The sequence below is a fragment of the Micropterus dolomieu genome, linkage group LG09 (genome assembly GCF_021292245.1).
Source record: "Micropterus dolomieu isolate WLL.071019.BEF.003 ecotype Adirondacks linkage group LG09, ASM2129224v1, whole genome shotgun sequence".
Lineage (NCBI taxonomy): Eukaryota > Metazoa > Chordata > Actinopteri > Centrarchiformes > Centrarchidae > Micropterus > Micropterus dolomieu.
The window spans coordinates 4,606,963-4,620,989 of NC_060158.1; the positions used below are offsets into that span (position 1 = coordinate 4,606,963).

General features: G+C 38.8%; 1 protein-coding gene across 1 annotated transcript in view; it reads right to left on the reverse strand.

The window, feature by feature from the left end:
• Positions 1-1,237: 1,237 nt before the first annotated feature.
• clcn1a (chloride channel, voltage-sensitive 1a) overlaps positions 1,238-14,027 on the reverse strand; it is a 56,944-nt gene continuing 44,154 nt past the window's right edge. Inside the window, exons 18-24 of the mRNA XM_046059557.1 lie at positions 13,458-13,550; positions 13,062-13,149; positions 10,166-10,248; positions 8,331-8,375; positions 6,871-6,975; positions 4,594-4,680; positions 1,238-3,925 (exon numbers count right to left, since the gene is read on the reverse strand). Coding sequence (XP_045915513.1) covers positions 3,413-3,925; positions 4,594-4,680; positions 6,871-6,975; positions 8,331-8,375; positions 10,166-10,248; positions 13,062-13,149; positions 13,458-13,550 — 1,014 coding nt within the window. The 3' untranslated portion in view covers positions 1,238-3,412. The remainder of the gene's footprint in view (positions 3,926-4,593; positions 4,681-6,870; positions 6,976-8,330; positions 8,376-10,165; positions 10,249-13,061; positions 13,150-13,457; positions 13,551-14,027) is intronic.

Consider the following 14,027-nt stretch of genomic DNA (forward strand, 5'->3'; position numbering starts at 1 on the left):
ATGGTATCCCTGTTCTTAATTGGCCAGCAAACTCGCCTGACCTTAACCCTATAGAAAATCTATGGGGTATTGTGAAGAGGAAGATGCGATACGCCAGATCCAACAATGCAGAAGAGCTGAAGGCCACTATCAGAGCAACCTGGGCTCTCATAACAGCTGAGCAGTGCCACAGACTGATGCCACGCCGCATTGCTGCAGTAATTCAGGCAAAAGGAGCCCCAACTAAGTATTGAGTGCTGTACATGCTCATACTTTTCATGTTCATACTTTTCAGTTGGCCAACATTTCTAAAAATCCTTTTTTTTGTATTGGTCTTAAGTAATATTATAATTTTTTTTTTTATAATAATTTTCGGAGATACTGAATTTAGGATTTTCATTAGTTGTCAGTTTTAATCATCACAATTAAATGAAATAAACATTTGAAATATATCAGTCTGTGTGTAATGAATGAATATCCAAGTTTCACTTTTTGAATGGAATTACTGAAATAAATCAACTTTTTGATGATATTCTAATTATATGACCAGCACCTGTATATGTTGTATGTCCATGTTAACAAAAATTTTAACATTTATATTTGTTTGCAAGCAGCTTTGAACTAGCTCAAGAAGGCGACCTGGTGGGCTTTAAGAGGTTTTATATATCCAAAGAACGTCTCTACAAACTAGACCAGGGGTCTGATTGAGTTCTGCTTTTATTTGTCAAAACGTGTAGCCACACCAGACCAGTAAAAGAGACAGGCGTCTAACTGGGACTAGGCTTTTAATTTAATTTTTACGGTATGTTTATTTAGAGGTTATAATGAAACAGAATGGGGGAGCGTTTTTGTGTGCTAGGTATACTTCACACAACAATCAAAATTGTTTTGGATATTTTATGTAATCAGAGAAGTTATGAAACCACAGAATGATAGAGCCAAAAACAGGTGAGCAATTTTCAATTATCTCTTCTGATTCCTACAGCAAAAATGTATATTTCTTCCCTACCTTTACCGAGTTCAGTTCTTGGTCCAGCTGACTGAGTAAAGACGAAACTTTTCTTTCTGTCTGCAGTTAAAATGAGCTGCCTTTCCCCTGTCTTGGTCTGCCATTACAACCCGTCTGACCTGGTTAAATAAAAAGGTCAAACAATTAAATGATTTCACATAATAAAACTTTATTTTGCTATATCTTTCAGGTTTTTTATACATTTTGAGATAACATTTGACTCTACTAAAAGATAAATAAATAAATACATTAGCCACAACAGATAGGGAAAAGAAAATATCACAGTCCCCTGACGAAACAGACACATATTTTAATTCACAGATTTTTTTCGTTAAATCTGCAAGTTCAAAGACTTTCAAGGCAGCACCTGAGATACTGAATGCAGGAGATACAGAGACAAGAAGAGATGGAGTGAAATTAAAAGAAGGGGTACATCACAAGGAGAAAAGTTCAACAACATATTAATGCAATTATTAAGGTAGTTACTGAGCAGCTCTTGAGGTTCAATAGCTTTTTTTGTACAGTATTCAATGGTTGTAACTGAGTTTATGAAGATTTTATTCTAATAATGATTAGAACAAAATTTTCTAGATGTTAAGAAATAAAAAGTTCATCTACCAGACATCCACTAAGAGGCTTGAGGGTAGTTTGGAGACTTCCACTATGTGATAGTTTTGGCATTAACATTAGTTGTAGTGCTGAACTCAATAAGAAATAATACCCAGCCTCTTTTCGTTGTTTTCCAGCTGTTTATGAACTGGTATGGTTGAGTCTCTCTGCCATCACTCATGTAAATAGGTACTGTATAAAATAATAAAGGGAAGTTGACATTTTCATCTATTCAAACAGCAGTTGCAATGTGGTTGCCCTTAAGTTTTGAGAACTAGAATAAAAATCAAGGCTTTGTAGCCGCTGAGAAAAAGGAAGTCTCACATGAGCAGGTTCATGTCCTCCAATAATCATCATGGACAGTTCTACATTAAATATTTTTCCTAATGGGGTAATTTATTAAGCTAATTAATGCATCAATTGGAAAATATTCCTCTGTCAACATAAATCTTCATCTTCATTTAACACATGTGACAAAATGTCAGCTGTCATTCACTGTCATGAATGTCAGCCATAACTTTGTTACTGACACGGTTTTTGAAGGATGATGGATGTCACATTTTGGAATGAAAAATGACAAGCTGTTTTTTTTTTGTTTTTTTTTGCAGAATTTTGCAAATATGGAGGAAATCTTTTTAGGGAAAATGGGAGACAAAAGAATCTCCAGGACCTACGTAGCGGGGTTTGGCTTTCGTCAGCCGCGTTTAGCTGCACCATCTATCAACTTAACCGTGATGAGATGAGCTCTGAGGCTACATCCACAAGGTCAGCACACAATTTAGAGGTCGTTTTGGGGCTTTGGCCAATCTTCCACAGTGGACTGAGCAGCTCCATTAGTCTACTGCTATCCAGATGGTCTGTTAGAAACAAAAAAAAAATCAATAGCTTCTGCTCTCATCTGATAAAAAGCTTTTTTTAAAGACACATAAACGATCAGTTAACGCAGAGATACTGGGCAGGGGTTCACTTCTGGTTTGGGCAGCACACACACACACACATACACACAACACAGCATATTATGTTAATAAAAACACAAAGATGCAACACATGTTGTGTTGGAAAACACCGTGAGACACAGATGTATCTAATCAATCCAAATCCAATGTGGGACGATGCAAATGACTGCAGTATTTATTCCTCACAAATATATTTTGAGTGAATTCTTCATGATTTAAAATGTGTAATATGCAACCCTACTCGCTAACAGGTGGGTGACCTTGCTTTAACGAGACACTAACAATGAAGTAATTTATTTTTCACGGTGTCAGTGTTGAGTTTTGGTTGCCATAATCATTAATTAATGCTGTTTTGGACACTATTACCCCCAGACAAGAATATAATCCTGGAGAAAAAAGACTTTCGCATAAAAATTATCTGTGGATATCATTCTAGGGTTCAACCATGAGACTGTGTGTGTGAAAAACAACACGTAGGAGAAAATGAGGAGGAAATGTGGCAGGACAAGTATCAGAAAAACATATACATACAGAGCTTATTAAGAAAAGACAGAGAGGTTGGGGGGACAGAAAATGGGTGTGTTCTTAACACCAACTAGGCGAAGGTCTACAAAAAGAGCAGACAGAATCAATAACTGTGGGGAAAACTGTCTTCAAAAACAAAAAGAATATATGCATAGCTTGAAGTAGCAAACACACTGTTTGCATTTACATCTTTGCTCTACCTAAGTGGTGACAAAAAGAGGTAAATGGGTGTTCAAAGACCAGAGCAACACATTAAGAACAGAAAAAAAATAACAACTCACACCATAAAAAAGTTTTCCGTTATAAAAAAACATTACCATCCTTCTTGTCTAATCTAAACCATTGGCTCATCATCGCTGTCTTCATCCCCCTCAAGAACTCCCTGTAGGGGTCTCTGGGTGGAGAGATGGGTGTCGGAGGAAAGAGGAGGAGTGGAGGAAGAAGGGACTGGGGGAGGTGTGGAGGAGGGAGGGAGGGTGAGATTGCTGTTATAGCTGCAACTCCTACTGGCTGAGGTGGAGGCCCCCATGCTGCTGCTGCCTCCGCCACTTCCTATACTGCTGCTGCTGCTCTCCTCCACCTCTATCTTCACACCCTCGATCCACACCTCCGTTTCATTCTCTTGATAATGGTGATGATGGTGGTGGTGGTGAGGGGGAGAGGGGGAGGGACGCGGGGGAGGAGTTGCAGCCGAGGGAGAGGAGGTGGAGGTCGGAGAGGAAGGAGCAGCGGGAGAAGAAGGTGGAGGTTTAGCGACAGAGTTGTGGTTGCTGATGTCGCGAAAGCTGGCGAGCGGAGGACGGAGCCGGACACCAGAGCGTGTGGAGCCCTCAATGGCCTTCTGGAGCTGGAGGTGGAGGAGTAAAGGAAGGGTGAGGAGGTAAAACAGTGGCGGATAAAGACGGAAGGAAGAAAGAAAGAGGAATGGAGAAGAAGAAGTAGAAGAAGACAGGTGAAGTGTAAGAAAAGGAAGACGCAAAAGAGTATGAGTGAAAGGGGGAAAGGAAAGAACAGTAAGATAAAGATGAATAAATAAATGGATAGAGTGAGAGGGAAGACAGTGGTTAGCAAGAAAAGACAGTAACACAGATTGGTGGGTGATGGGATGAAGTAAGGAAGAAAAGCAAAAATAAAGTTTTAGGGATGGAGGAGTGACACAAGAGGAGGCAATGACGAGCAAGACAGGAGGAATGAAGTAAATCAAAGAAAGCCTGAAACATACAGAGAGGATATTGATTATGCAAACAAAAAACTCATACATAATTCAAAAAGCTTTATGAGACTCCAAGCAAATCATGAGCTAAAACCAATTGGATTCTTTTCCAAGACTGGCGAGGGAAGACTTCCGTTGAGTGTATTAAAAAAGCAAGAGGGCCTTTTCTGACTTAGCTATATGGGAATTTAATTAAATTTACTGCTTAGGTTTTGGTTTCAGGTGACCTTCATCAGAAAGAGTTTGGAAAAACCACAAAAACAACAAAAAACTCTTGCATATGTGGAAATTAAGTTTCTTACCTCTTTCAGCGCCACTACTCCCACCAGCTTGCCGATACTGGTCACATAGGCATGACTTAGCCCGAGCAGTGAGAATAAAGTGTGCGTCTGTGGAGACAGAGTGAAAAGGTCACACGTCAAATTATGACAAACTTCTACCTCTCAGACCATGATGGCCTTTTTACATCGGTCTGTGAATCCAGACAATTTACAGACGCTGTGCATCTCTGTCAGCTCTGTCTAGACACAATGTCACAGAGACAGAAAGATGAAAGCAAACTGGCTCGAGGCTCCAGGTGAACCACAGAAAGAAAAAGTCCTTGAGTGTGTTTCCATGCACAGAGCATTCTGTGCATATTCCAGGCAAGGTCACACTTAGGATGAGCTCTTTGTATGCATCAGCACACCTAGACCACAAAGCCCCCTTTTGCACATGAATAAGCAGAGTATTCTGGATATTACCATGAAAATGAAATTACACTGATGTCAATAAACCAACAGCAATGGTACAAGCTGTGTACACGCTTCAGTATCCTGCAATTATCTGCAAATCCTGGATCACCTTAAGATTTGTCATAATAAGGATGTCAGCGTTTCACAGCAATGGTACAATGGAGGGGAAGGAAAGTGAAAATGTATTATTGGATAAGTTTTCATAAAATAAAATTAATAATAAAACCTATAATACGTATTAGGGGAATGATAATGTGCACGTAGAAGCACATCAAAAGGCTGCAGATTTACAAGATTTTGTTCAAATCACTTATTGGGGGAGCTCAAACATGCCGGATATATTCACACTGCAGAATGTTTGGCTGACATAGACACAAAGTTCTTCATCTAGAACCGACAGGCACAACTCGCATATAAAAATTAGGGTGTTTATGTAACAACCCATCCGCCTACTGATTACTGTAAATAAGATTCAGTTAAAAAATGAAACGTTTTGTGTCCATCTCCATTTAGGCAGATGACACCGTTTGAATAAAACCAGGTCTTCACTGAGTGTTTTTCATGTGCCATTACCTCTCTGTCAAGGTTATCCACATCCTCGGCAGAATGTGATGTTACAGAAGTAAACAACTTACGGAGCTCAGTGTGGGAACATCGACAAAAGACTTGACGACTGCTTGAGATGCAAAACTTCATTTATATGCTTCTTTGCTTGAATAATATCTGTGGCAAAAAAAAACTAATTATTGTCAACGGTGAATTTATGCTTTGCAATAAAATAAACTGCAGGCTATCCACCCAAGTAATTTCATGCAAATTATGATGTAATGAATAATACATTTGAATGAAAATGGAAGGAATTGACAACATTTTCTCAGTTTTCTCACTTCTTTTGTTCACTTGAGATATTTTCCTTTTTAAATGAAGTAACGCTGCAATAAATAGTGATGGGAATTACGTTGCCTCATGCAAAGGTGCTGTGACTGTGCATAACATGCACAGGAGCTTCATTTCGTGGCCACTTATGCTGCACATAGAACAGGAAACCAGCTGCTGAGAGTGGAGCACAATTCCTCACGTAGAGCACAAGTGCTACAAATCTTTAACGTTTTAGCTGAAAGGCCTCAAACACATGTTGAATTATTACTTAGCAACTACAACAGACAAGTGGTTCCCACAAACACTCGCAGATTAAAGAGGTGCCTGGTGTGCACAAAGTGTTCTAACAAGGATTAATGTAATTGATGTTTCCGAGTGAGAGTGTTAGTGAGCATTTCATACACTACGACATAAATCAGTACAAATTTCAGTGGCAAATTCATTAAAGCCATACCATGACCACTGCGTATACTCGTCAAGATAACAGTGTACTTCAAATCACCCTCATGTCAATATGAAAAATATACATATAATATTGTTGGCCATTGAATCTATGTTGAACAGTGATATAAAAATAATTTCTATATTACTTTAATGTTGCCTTTTCCTGTAAGTGGAAATTAAAAGACTAGACTACAAGCTAGCACACAAGGATGTATAAAAAAAATGGCACTGCAAATGTTTGAGGAAAGAAATCCATTCAACACATTTGCTAGGCCTCACACATATAAGACGTTTTTTAAACAATCCCCTCCCTACCATCAGATAATTGTCTTTCTCCCACTAACTGACATCCCATTGTTTCACATACATTTTTAAACACACATTTTCCACACCGTGTCACTATCCAACATCTGTTTTTTATAGAAACTAAATTACAGTAAGGAAGCAAGGTGCTCTCAAACAGCTGTTAAACTGGCATTTAAACATCTGCTGACCTCTGTTTATCTTTCCTTCCACACCAACCTTGTGTAATGATGTTCTCTCAACCAGCTGGAAAGGGGAAGGGTCTACTCGTATCTCATCGATTTCCATCGGCGTGTCCATTTCTGCCTCTTCCCACGCCTTGATCTGCAGCAACAAATGCAATGGAATTAGCTCAGAGTCGCTCTGATGTTGGGAAAATACTTCCTTCTCTTCAAATGTACAAGTTCAGCCAGAGAGAAAGATCAGCATTTGTCTTTATGATGGGTCATACCGAACAGCATACCATTAACACATTATTCACTAATAATTAAATTATCAAAACACTGAGCAGTATGAGATGGAAGTCTGTCTGTGGCTGCAGGAGAGAGAAGTTGGTTTTGACTGAGGAGAGTTTTGCAGCTGTGAAAAACCTTGAAACCCTGTGTTGCGTCCTTGCATGTCACCGCTCTCCCCTCTGAGATTTAGGATGTCTGACACCTTTTAGCCTCTCTATGGATTTTAACTACAAGCCCCAGCCTGCTGTGACAGGGCCAGCAGTCTTGTAGAATTTACAGGACAATGTTACGGGTCATTTTGGCAAAGTGCCAGGAAGAGTAGGAGAGCAGCAGACACAACAGGAGTGGAGGGCACAATATCGGTTCTGTGCTCTTAACCTAAAATTATGTCTTTAAAATTCTGGCTGTGTTTACACTGCAGTTAAAAAGTGCTTCTCCTCAAATGTGACAAAGATTTCTAACACCTGTGACCTACATGTGACAAAGATTTGAATGAATATTGAAGTTTGCCAGCATTGACTTAAAAATAAACCTTATTAAGGCTCTCGCAGACTACGTGACTTTCAGCGTCGGCCGATCGCTATGTTGTTGTGACGGGAGTCTTGAAGTCATTGTGGCGTTCACACTACATGACTAACAGCAGACGGGGGTGATACACGACAGGAGCTGACCACGGCTGTGTCACCCGACAGCTGCTCTCCAAACCACGTTTTGTCAAGAAAACACACTTGAAATGTGAAACGGGAAATGACGCTAATCTACATGCAAAACAGCTGTTGTTTGTTATTATAAAGCTAACAATTATAAAGACAAAGAATATGGGTGAGAGAATGGATTAGCACACGCAGGTAACAGGGATCGTCTGAGCTACGGAGAGAGCTGGAGGCGAGTAAAAAGTGTTTTGCAGTGAAATAGCAGCTGCCTGTTCCGCCAGCTGCCTGCTCTCATTGGCTGGATGTGGATGTCGAGTAGGACGAAGATGTTTCGTCCCTCAAAACAGGGAGGGACGAAACATCTTCTAGTTTTTCTTCTACAAAGTTCTAGTTTTTCTTCTACAAAGTCCAGTTGCCTTTGACCTCAACCTTCGTTAGATAACTATGGCCTGGATGACTGAGAACCTTCACAGACAATGTTTTACTTGGACTTGAGTGCAGAAGACTCAACATAGCTGTGTGAGTATTTGATCACCATGCTGTAAATAATGAAGCAGACATCATAACATACCTCTTCTGGTGTCATTGTGTCTGACAAAGGAGGAGGAGATGGCTCCTGGAGACAAAAAAGAATGAGACAGATGAGAGATGAAACGTGTTTACATGAGTACACATGAGTGATTTTATAAAACCACCCTCTGTCACTTCTGTCCCTCTGATCCGGGCTGGATGTCACCTCTAAATTGAATCTTACATGAGGGGAACGAAGGGAAAGTAACTCAAAGTGCAATGTGTTTCTCATTGCTCTTCTTCAGAGAATTCAGATACACAAGCTGATTCAAAACATTTATTTCTGCCACCTGTATAACACAATGCATTCCAGTGTATAAAATATAGTTTAAATATTACAAGCAAATACAACAGTTAATTAATCTGTATTTTAAACTGTCTACATAGATAATAACTCTTTAAAATTTACTCTTAAAAATACAATATGCAATATAGAAATATCTTGGTTTTCTGTCTTTTTCACAGCAATTGTGACAAATTGCAATAACACATTTTTGTAATCAGGCTGCTGTCATCCAGTTTCTTCTGCTCATCTTCCACTCCCACAGCACATCCTGCAGCTTGGTGAGTAAACTGGATGCACTGGGTGAAATTCAGGCCAACACCTGCTGTGACCTGTTTTGTGAAATGGAATTTATTAGCGATGCAACCCTCATTCATTCACTCACTCACTGTCTAGGCAGGTTGTCTGCCTCCGTCCTCTAAGCAACAAAAATCACACGCAAAAAAAGAGTGCAACTGTGAGTTTTCTATGTCAAATCACAGCAGGGGAGCTAACTTTTACATGGTCAACAAAACACAAATGAAAGGTTTTACATATTTTCATATTTTACCTGTACAAATGAATTAATAATCAGTAATTACATATATGCATTCTATGTAGCTGTTTTATCGTTCTTATTGTGCATCACTGAAACCACAGCAATTATGCTAGTACAAGAATTACCAAGATGCTGACACTATTACACCAGCCAGATAATATTCTAAAGGTCAGTGTCTGGTTACCTGCCATCAGTGGCACAAATACCTGATATGCAGCCAGAATTCAGCCATGGTTTGGCTTGTTTGCTGCTGGCAATTTCCTACTGTGTGTCTATTTGATATTCAAAGCTGTAGAATTGTGGCTCACTGACGTAAAAACAATCCCCATGAAGGAATAGGATTGAATCCAAAAACATAATAAAGAATCAGACTGGTAATTCACAAGCCACAGCAGTGGGCACAACAGAAATCAAATTCTAATCTTGCAAGCTTACAAGCATATGCTTATTTCCAATGTGGTTTTCATTCCTGCTTGTATAAACAGATGACATGTATTGCTTTCCTGTGAGCCAGGCTCACTGCCAAGCTGAATAATAACTCTACCTTCAGTATCTGGCTTTCCCATTTCCATATGAGAGAAGGTTGAAAAAAAAAGATGCTCGACTTCAGGGAGTTTGTCTGAGGATGAGGACGCATTTGTGTATTCATGTGTCTCTGTCAATCAGATAAGTGTGTATCTGCCTGAATGAAAAATTCACCCTGCAAAAAATAATGGATAAATATTTATATCCTAGCAGTGCCGGCGTGAGGATGTGATTTTGGGAAGGCTTTGCCAAAAGGAAGGTGGCTATTTGCATTTTTTTGCTAATGAGTACACTCCAGTTTGTTTAAATCGTTAGCTAAACAGAGAAAAGGGCACAAAGATTTTAAAAAAAAATTACATACAAATATGTTGAAACACAAAATGTAAGAAAGAAAGGTCACATATGTGACTTACAGAGCAGAGACAAGTATGGTTAGGAATAGACAGATGTGCAGTAAGAGGTGCGCACACACACACACACACACACACACCTGCGACTGCCCTTCTGTCTGTCTGTTCTTAGGATTGAAGAGATTGCTGAGTGTTTTCCTCACAGACTGTAGAGGACCTTTATCTGGGAGGGAGATAGAGAGAGAAGTCAAGAGGGAGACGCAGCAGGTCAAGTTAAATAAAATATACAAATGCAGCTTTTTTTAAAGACCTTTTTTAGAAACTGCGACAACTCTAGCAACTCCTTATAGTTGTTGCCTGGATACCATTTCACTGGTAGTCTGTTGTGTGTAATAGGCTACTGAACTGATTGTGCCACAATATATACACACACCCCATCTGGTTACTTGCAGTAAACATGTTGCCAAACCTTCCCTCACTGCTGTTAGGGTTGCAATTATTATTAATTCCAATCTTTTGACATCTGTTGAGGTCAGATACAAACAGGTCAATGTAGTAAACAATGTGAAAGGCTGACAAATTAATAAAATAGATCATTTTAACCTTTTATCTAGTGAACTAAATGGTTGGAAGTAGAGCTAGGCAATAAAACAATAATGATTATTATCGCTAGGTAATTTTCCTCAACAACAATATAACAAATGTTTACTTATTTTTTCTATGAAGATACTTTTCTCAGGAAAAGGGACTGAAAAGAAGATTTTACTTAATTTTACTCATGTATATTTGTTGAAAAATGATTTAATCATATTGTTTCGAATGTTCTACCTCAGATTTATTAAGCGATTCACTGTTTGGCAAGTGTTTTCCATATTCTGATCATAAAGAAAAGTTTAAACCACATTAACCATCTGGCTTCTTCTGAGCAAATATCAGCCTTTAAACTTAAAGGAGTAATGATTTGATTTGATCGTAATAACAGCTGACTTGGTAGAATTTCTTCTTGTTTTTTGGCATTAGGGAAGTTACAGTAAGATAAGGGAAGAGACGGCTTTGGACATGACAGAGCCTATGGAGTTTTGTTTTTAAACAGATAATTTTATTATTTAGTGTTTCTCACCAAACAAATTGTGTACATACTGTATTTAAAACCTAATAAATGTGTCAAATGAATTTTTTCGCTAGTAAAACATTTGCATAAAACAAATATTTTGAATCTTGCTTCGCTTATATCCATTTTTTCAGTCCACACACCCTGTTCTAATGTATGGACCCAAATACTGGACAGGGTGCCTTTCATTCTGAATTGAACCTGCCTAAACACACTGCCTATGGCCACTATGAATCATAAAACAATCAATCATCACTCAATCAATCAATTTTGATTCCTTGATTCCCCTGTGGAAGCTCAGCGGCTACCTAATCCTTATGATATAACTTAAGTGAGCAGTTGGGTCTTGAATAAGATAAACATTGCATGGAAACCTTGTGAGAGGAAGGAGGGAGCCCGCCACTTTGAATCCTAATGTGTGAATGAGGAATCACCCACCTTTCACACGCATATTGCAAAAGATTGAAAAGATAGTGCTGGCCAGCAAGAATATGGATCACATCATCTACATCCACATGCACATACATGAGTGTCCCTGTGCATGTACCAGAAGAGTAAACAATGAAAAAGGAAGGTTCATTACATTGGCATTAATGATGTTACTGCTGTGGTTCTTCAGATTGTATAACATGACATTGTTCTTTAGGATTACATTAATTCCCATGGTTTATCCTTTCATACTTTATAAACACCAACAAGATGTGTTTGTGTCCTCTGGGTACTACCGTACTTAACACATATGAGAACCTGGTGAGTTTCATAAACCATCTGGGCTCTGACTAAATGCTTAGTCATATCAGCAGACATATTTTTCTGAGAAGTAGGGGGAGACAGAGCAAAGAATAAATCCTATTACATCACCCCAGTGAGCAAAACTTGTCTGAAGGAATCAATATTACTATGACAAGCCCACAAGGCTTTCATTGTCTAGCCTCAACTCTGTGTGACACAACTCCGCAAGTGTAACAGAGTTTAGGAAGACAGATCAGAAACTGTAATTGTCCTCCAAAGTTTGATTTATTTCTAGATTAAACTGGATTTGAGGGTTTACAAGTAGGTGGTACAAAGAAAGCAAACTAGCGCAAGTAAGGTCTTTATCTTATTCAGACTGTGATACTTCCAATCATCCCTTCTCCTATAAGCAGCTAGTACAGAGATAATGTATTAAAGGTTTATTATGTAATATGTAGGAGGATTTATTGACAGAAATGCAACATAATACCCATAACTATTTGGTGTATAAATAGAGAGGGATGGCTGAGCGTTGACTGATGGTGTCGGAATGATCAAAAGTTTTTGTCCTCCTTAAATCTTTATTGCAAAAAGAGAAATAAAGTGTTCAAGGGACATAAAGTATACAGAACTTTCATCCATGCAAAATCAAGTATTGCATTTACATATTTTGCAAACATGTAAATTGTAATGTGGTGTGTGTAAAACGGTTTGTTTGCTGACTATGTAGACTAACTAGATGTCTGTGTATTGTTTATGCTCTGATATTATTAATCCAACACATCTTTGTAGTAGTGTCCGTGTTGTTTCCACATTCCAACTTAAGAGCACATGAACAGACACTGAAGACAGAAGAACGACAAAACGGGACCATCCGATGGGATGGTGATGACGCGTGGATGGCCTTTGGTGTGAGAGACCCGGGTTCAATCCCCACTGTGACACTTAACCCGTAGTTGCTCTAGAGGCGTGCGACCTCTGACGTATATATCAATTTTAAGTCGCTTTGGATAAAAGCGTCAGCTAAATGAAGTGAAATGAATAAATGTAAATCCGAGGAGCACGTGAATGCACCGTGAGTCGCTGGTTGAAATTCTCCCTCACCACTAGATGCCTCTAAAACTTACACACTGAACCTTTAATATGACACCCCCACTGATATAGATAAATTAAATAGATAAAAAAATACTTACCAGGCACAGGAGCAGTGTGGTTTGAGGAAGGCTCATGAGGCTTTGGAGGAGGCAGGGGGCCATTCCTCTCCTCCTGCAACGGGCTGCCCTACAGACAACAACTGGATATAACTAACTTGATAAGATGAAAAGGTTTTAAACTTTCAGCAAATAAAAAGGGTAATGTGTGGCGTTAAAACTCAGGCATGCAAACTGGTCAGTGGTCAAAAGGTGAGAAGGATATGCAAGCAGATAAACACACAAAGACAGATGGGTCTGTTTAAACTGCAGCAGATGGAGCAACAACAATGTTTGCTGCCACAGCAGTAAAAAAAACCCAGACATATAGGACACTAAAGGAAGAAAAAAAAAACACTAATGGTTTAAAAAAAACAAATGCAATAATCACAGCCTCACTTTCTCTCCATCCTCGTCTTCCTCCTCATCTACGTAGGCGAAGGATTCCCAGCTGTGTTTCTGAGACTGATTCTGCTCCTGTAGGCTCCGACCCTGATTCCAAATCCAAGTAAACAGATAAATAAAGACTGAATGCTGTTGTGAATATATCAGTATTTAATTCAGTATGAACTATTATACTGTGTGTATTGTACACCAGTGCTTCAACAACAACTCATTTTGAACATTACAAATGTTTACACAGATGGTATTTGATGTTTTTCCTTTTGTCTTCTCTAGGTGAAATATAGTACAGTATGTTTGACTTTACTGTGGAATCAATACTAGAAAAGCCAGACTGCAGCTGCAGCTCTTTCTATTACAGTGTTTCCATTTCTACTTTTAGCTATTCCAGTCTGCGTGTATCCATCCTCTTCATGTTAAAAAGGTATTTCAGCTTGCAGAAAACATTTGCTTACAGTAAATTACGTGGTCTTTCACCTGATCAAAGGAAACAAATTCACGATATTTTAATCAATAATATCTAATTTAGGAGTTTCTTGAAGGGAAGTTTCCTTTCATTTAATTTTT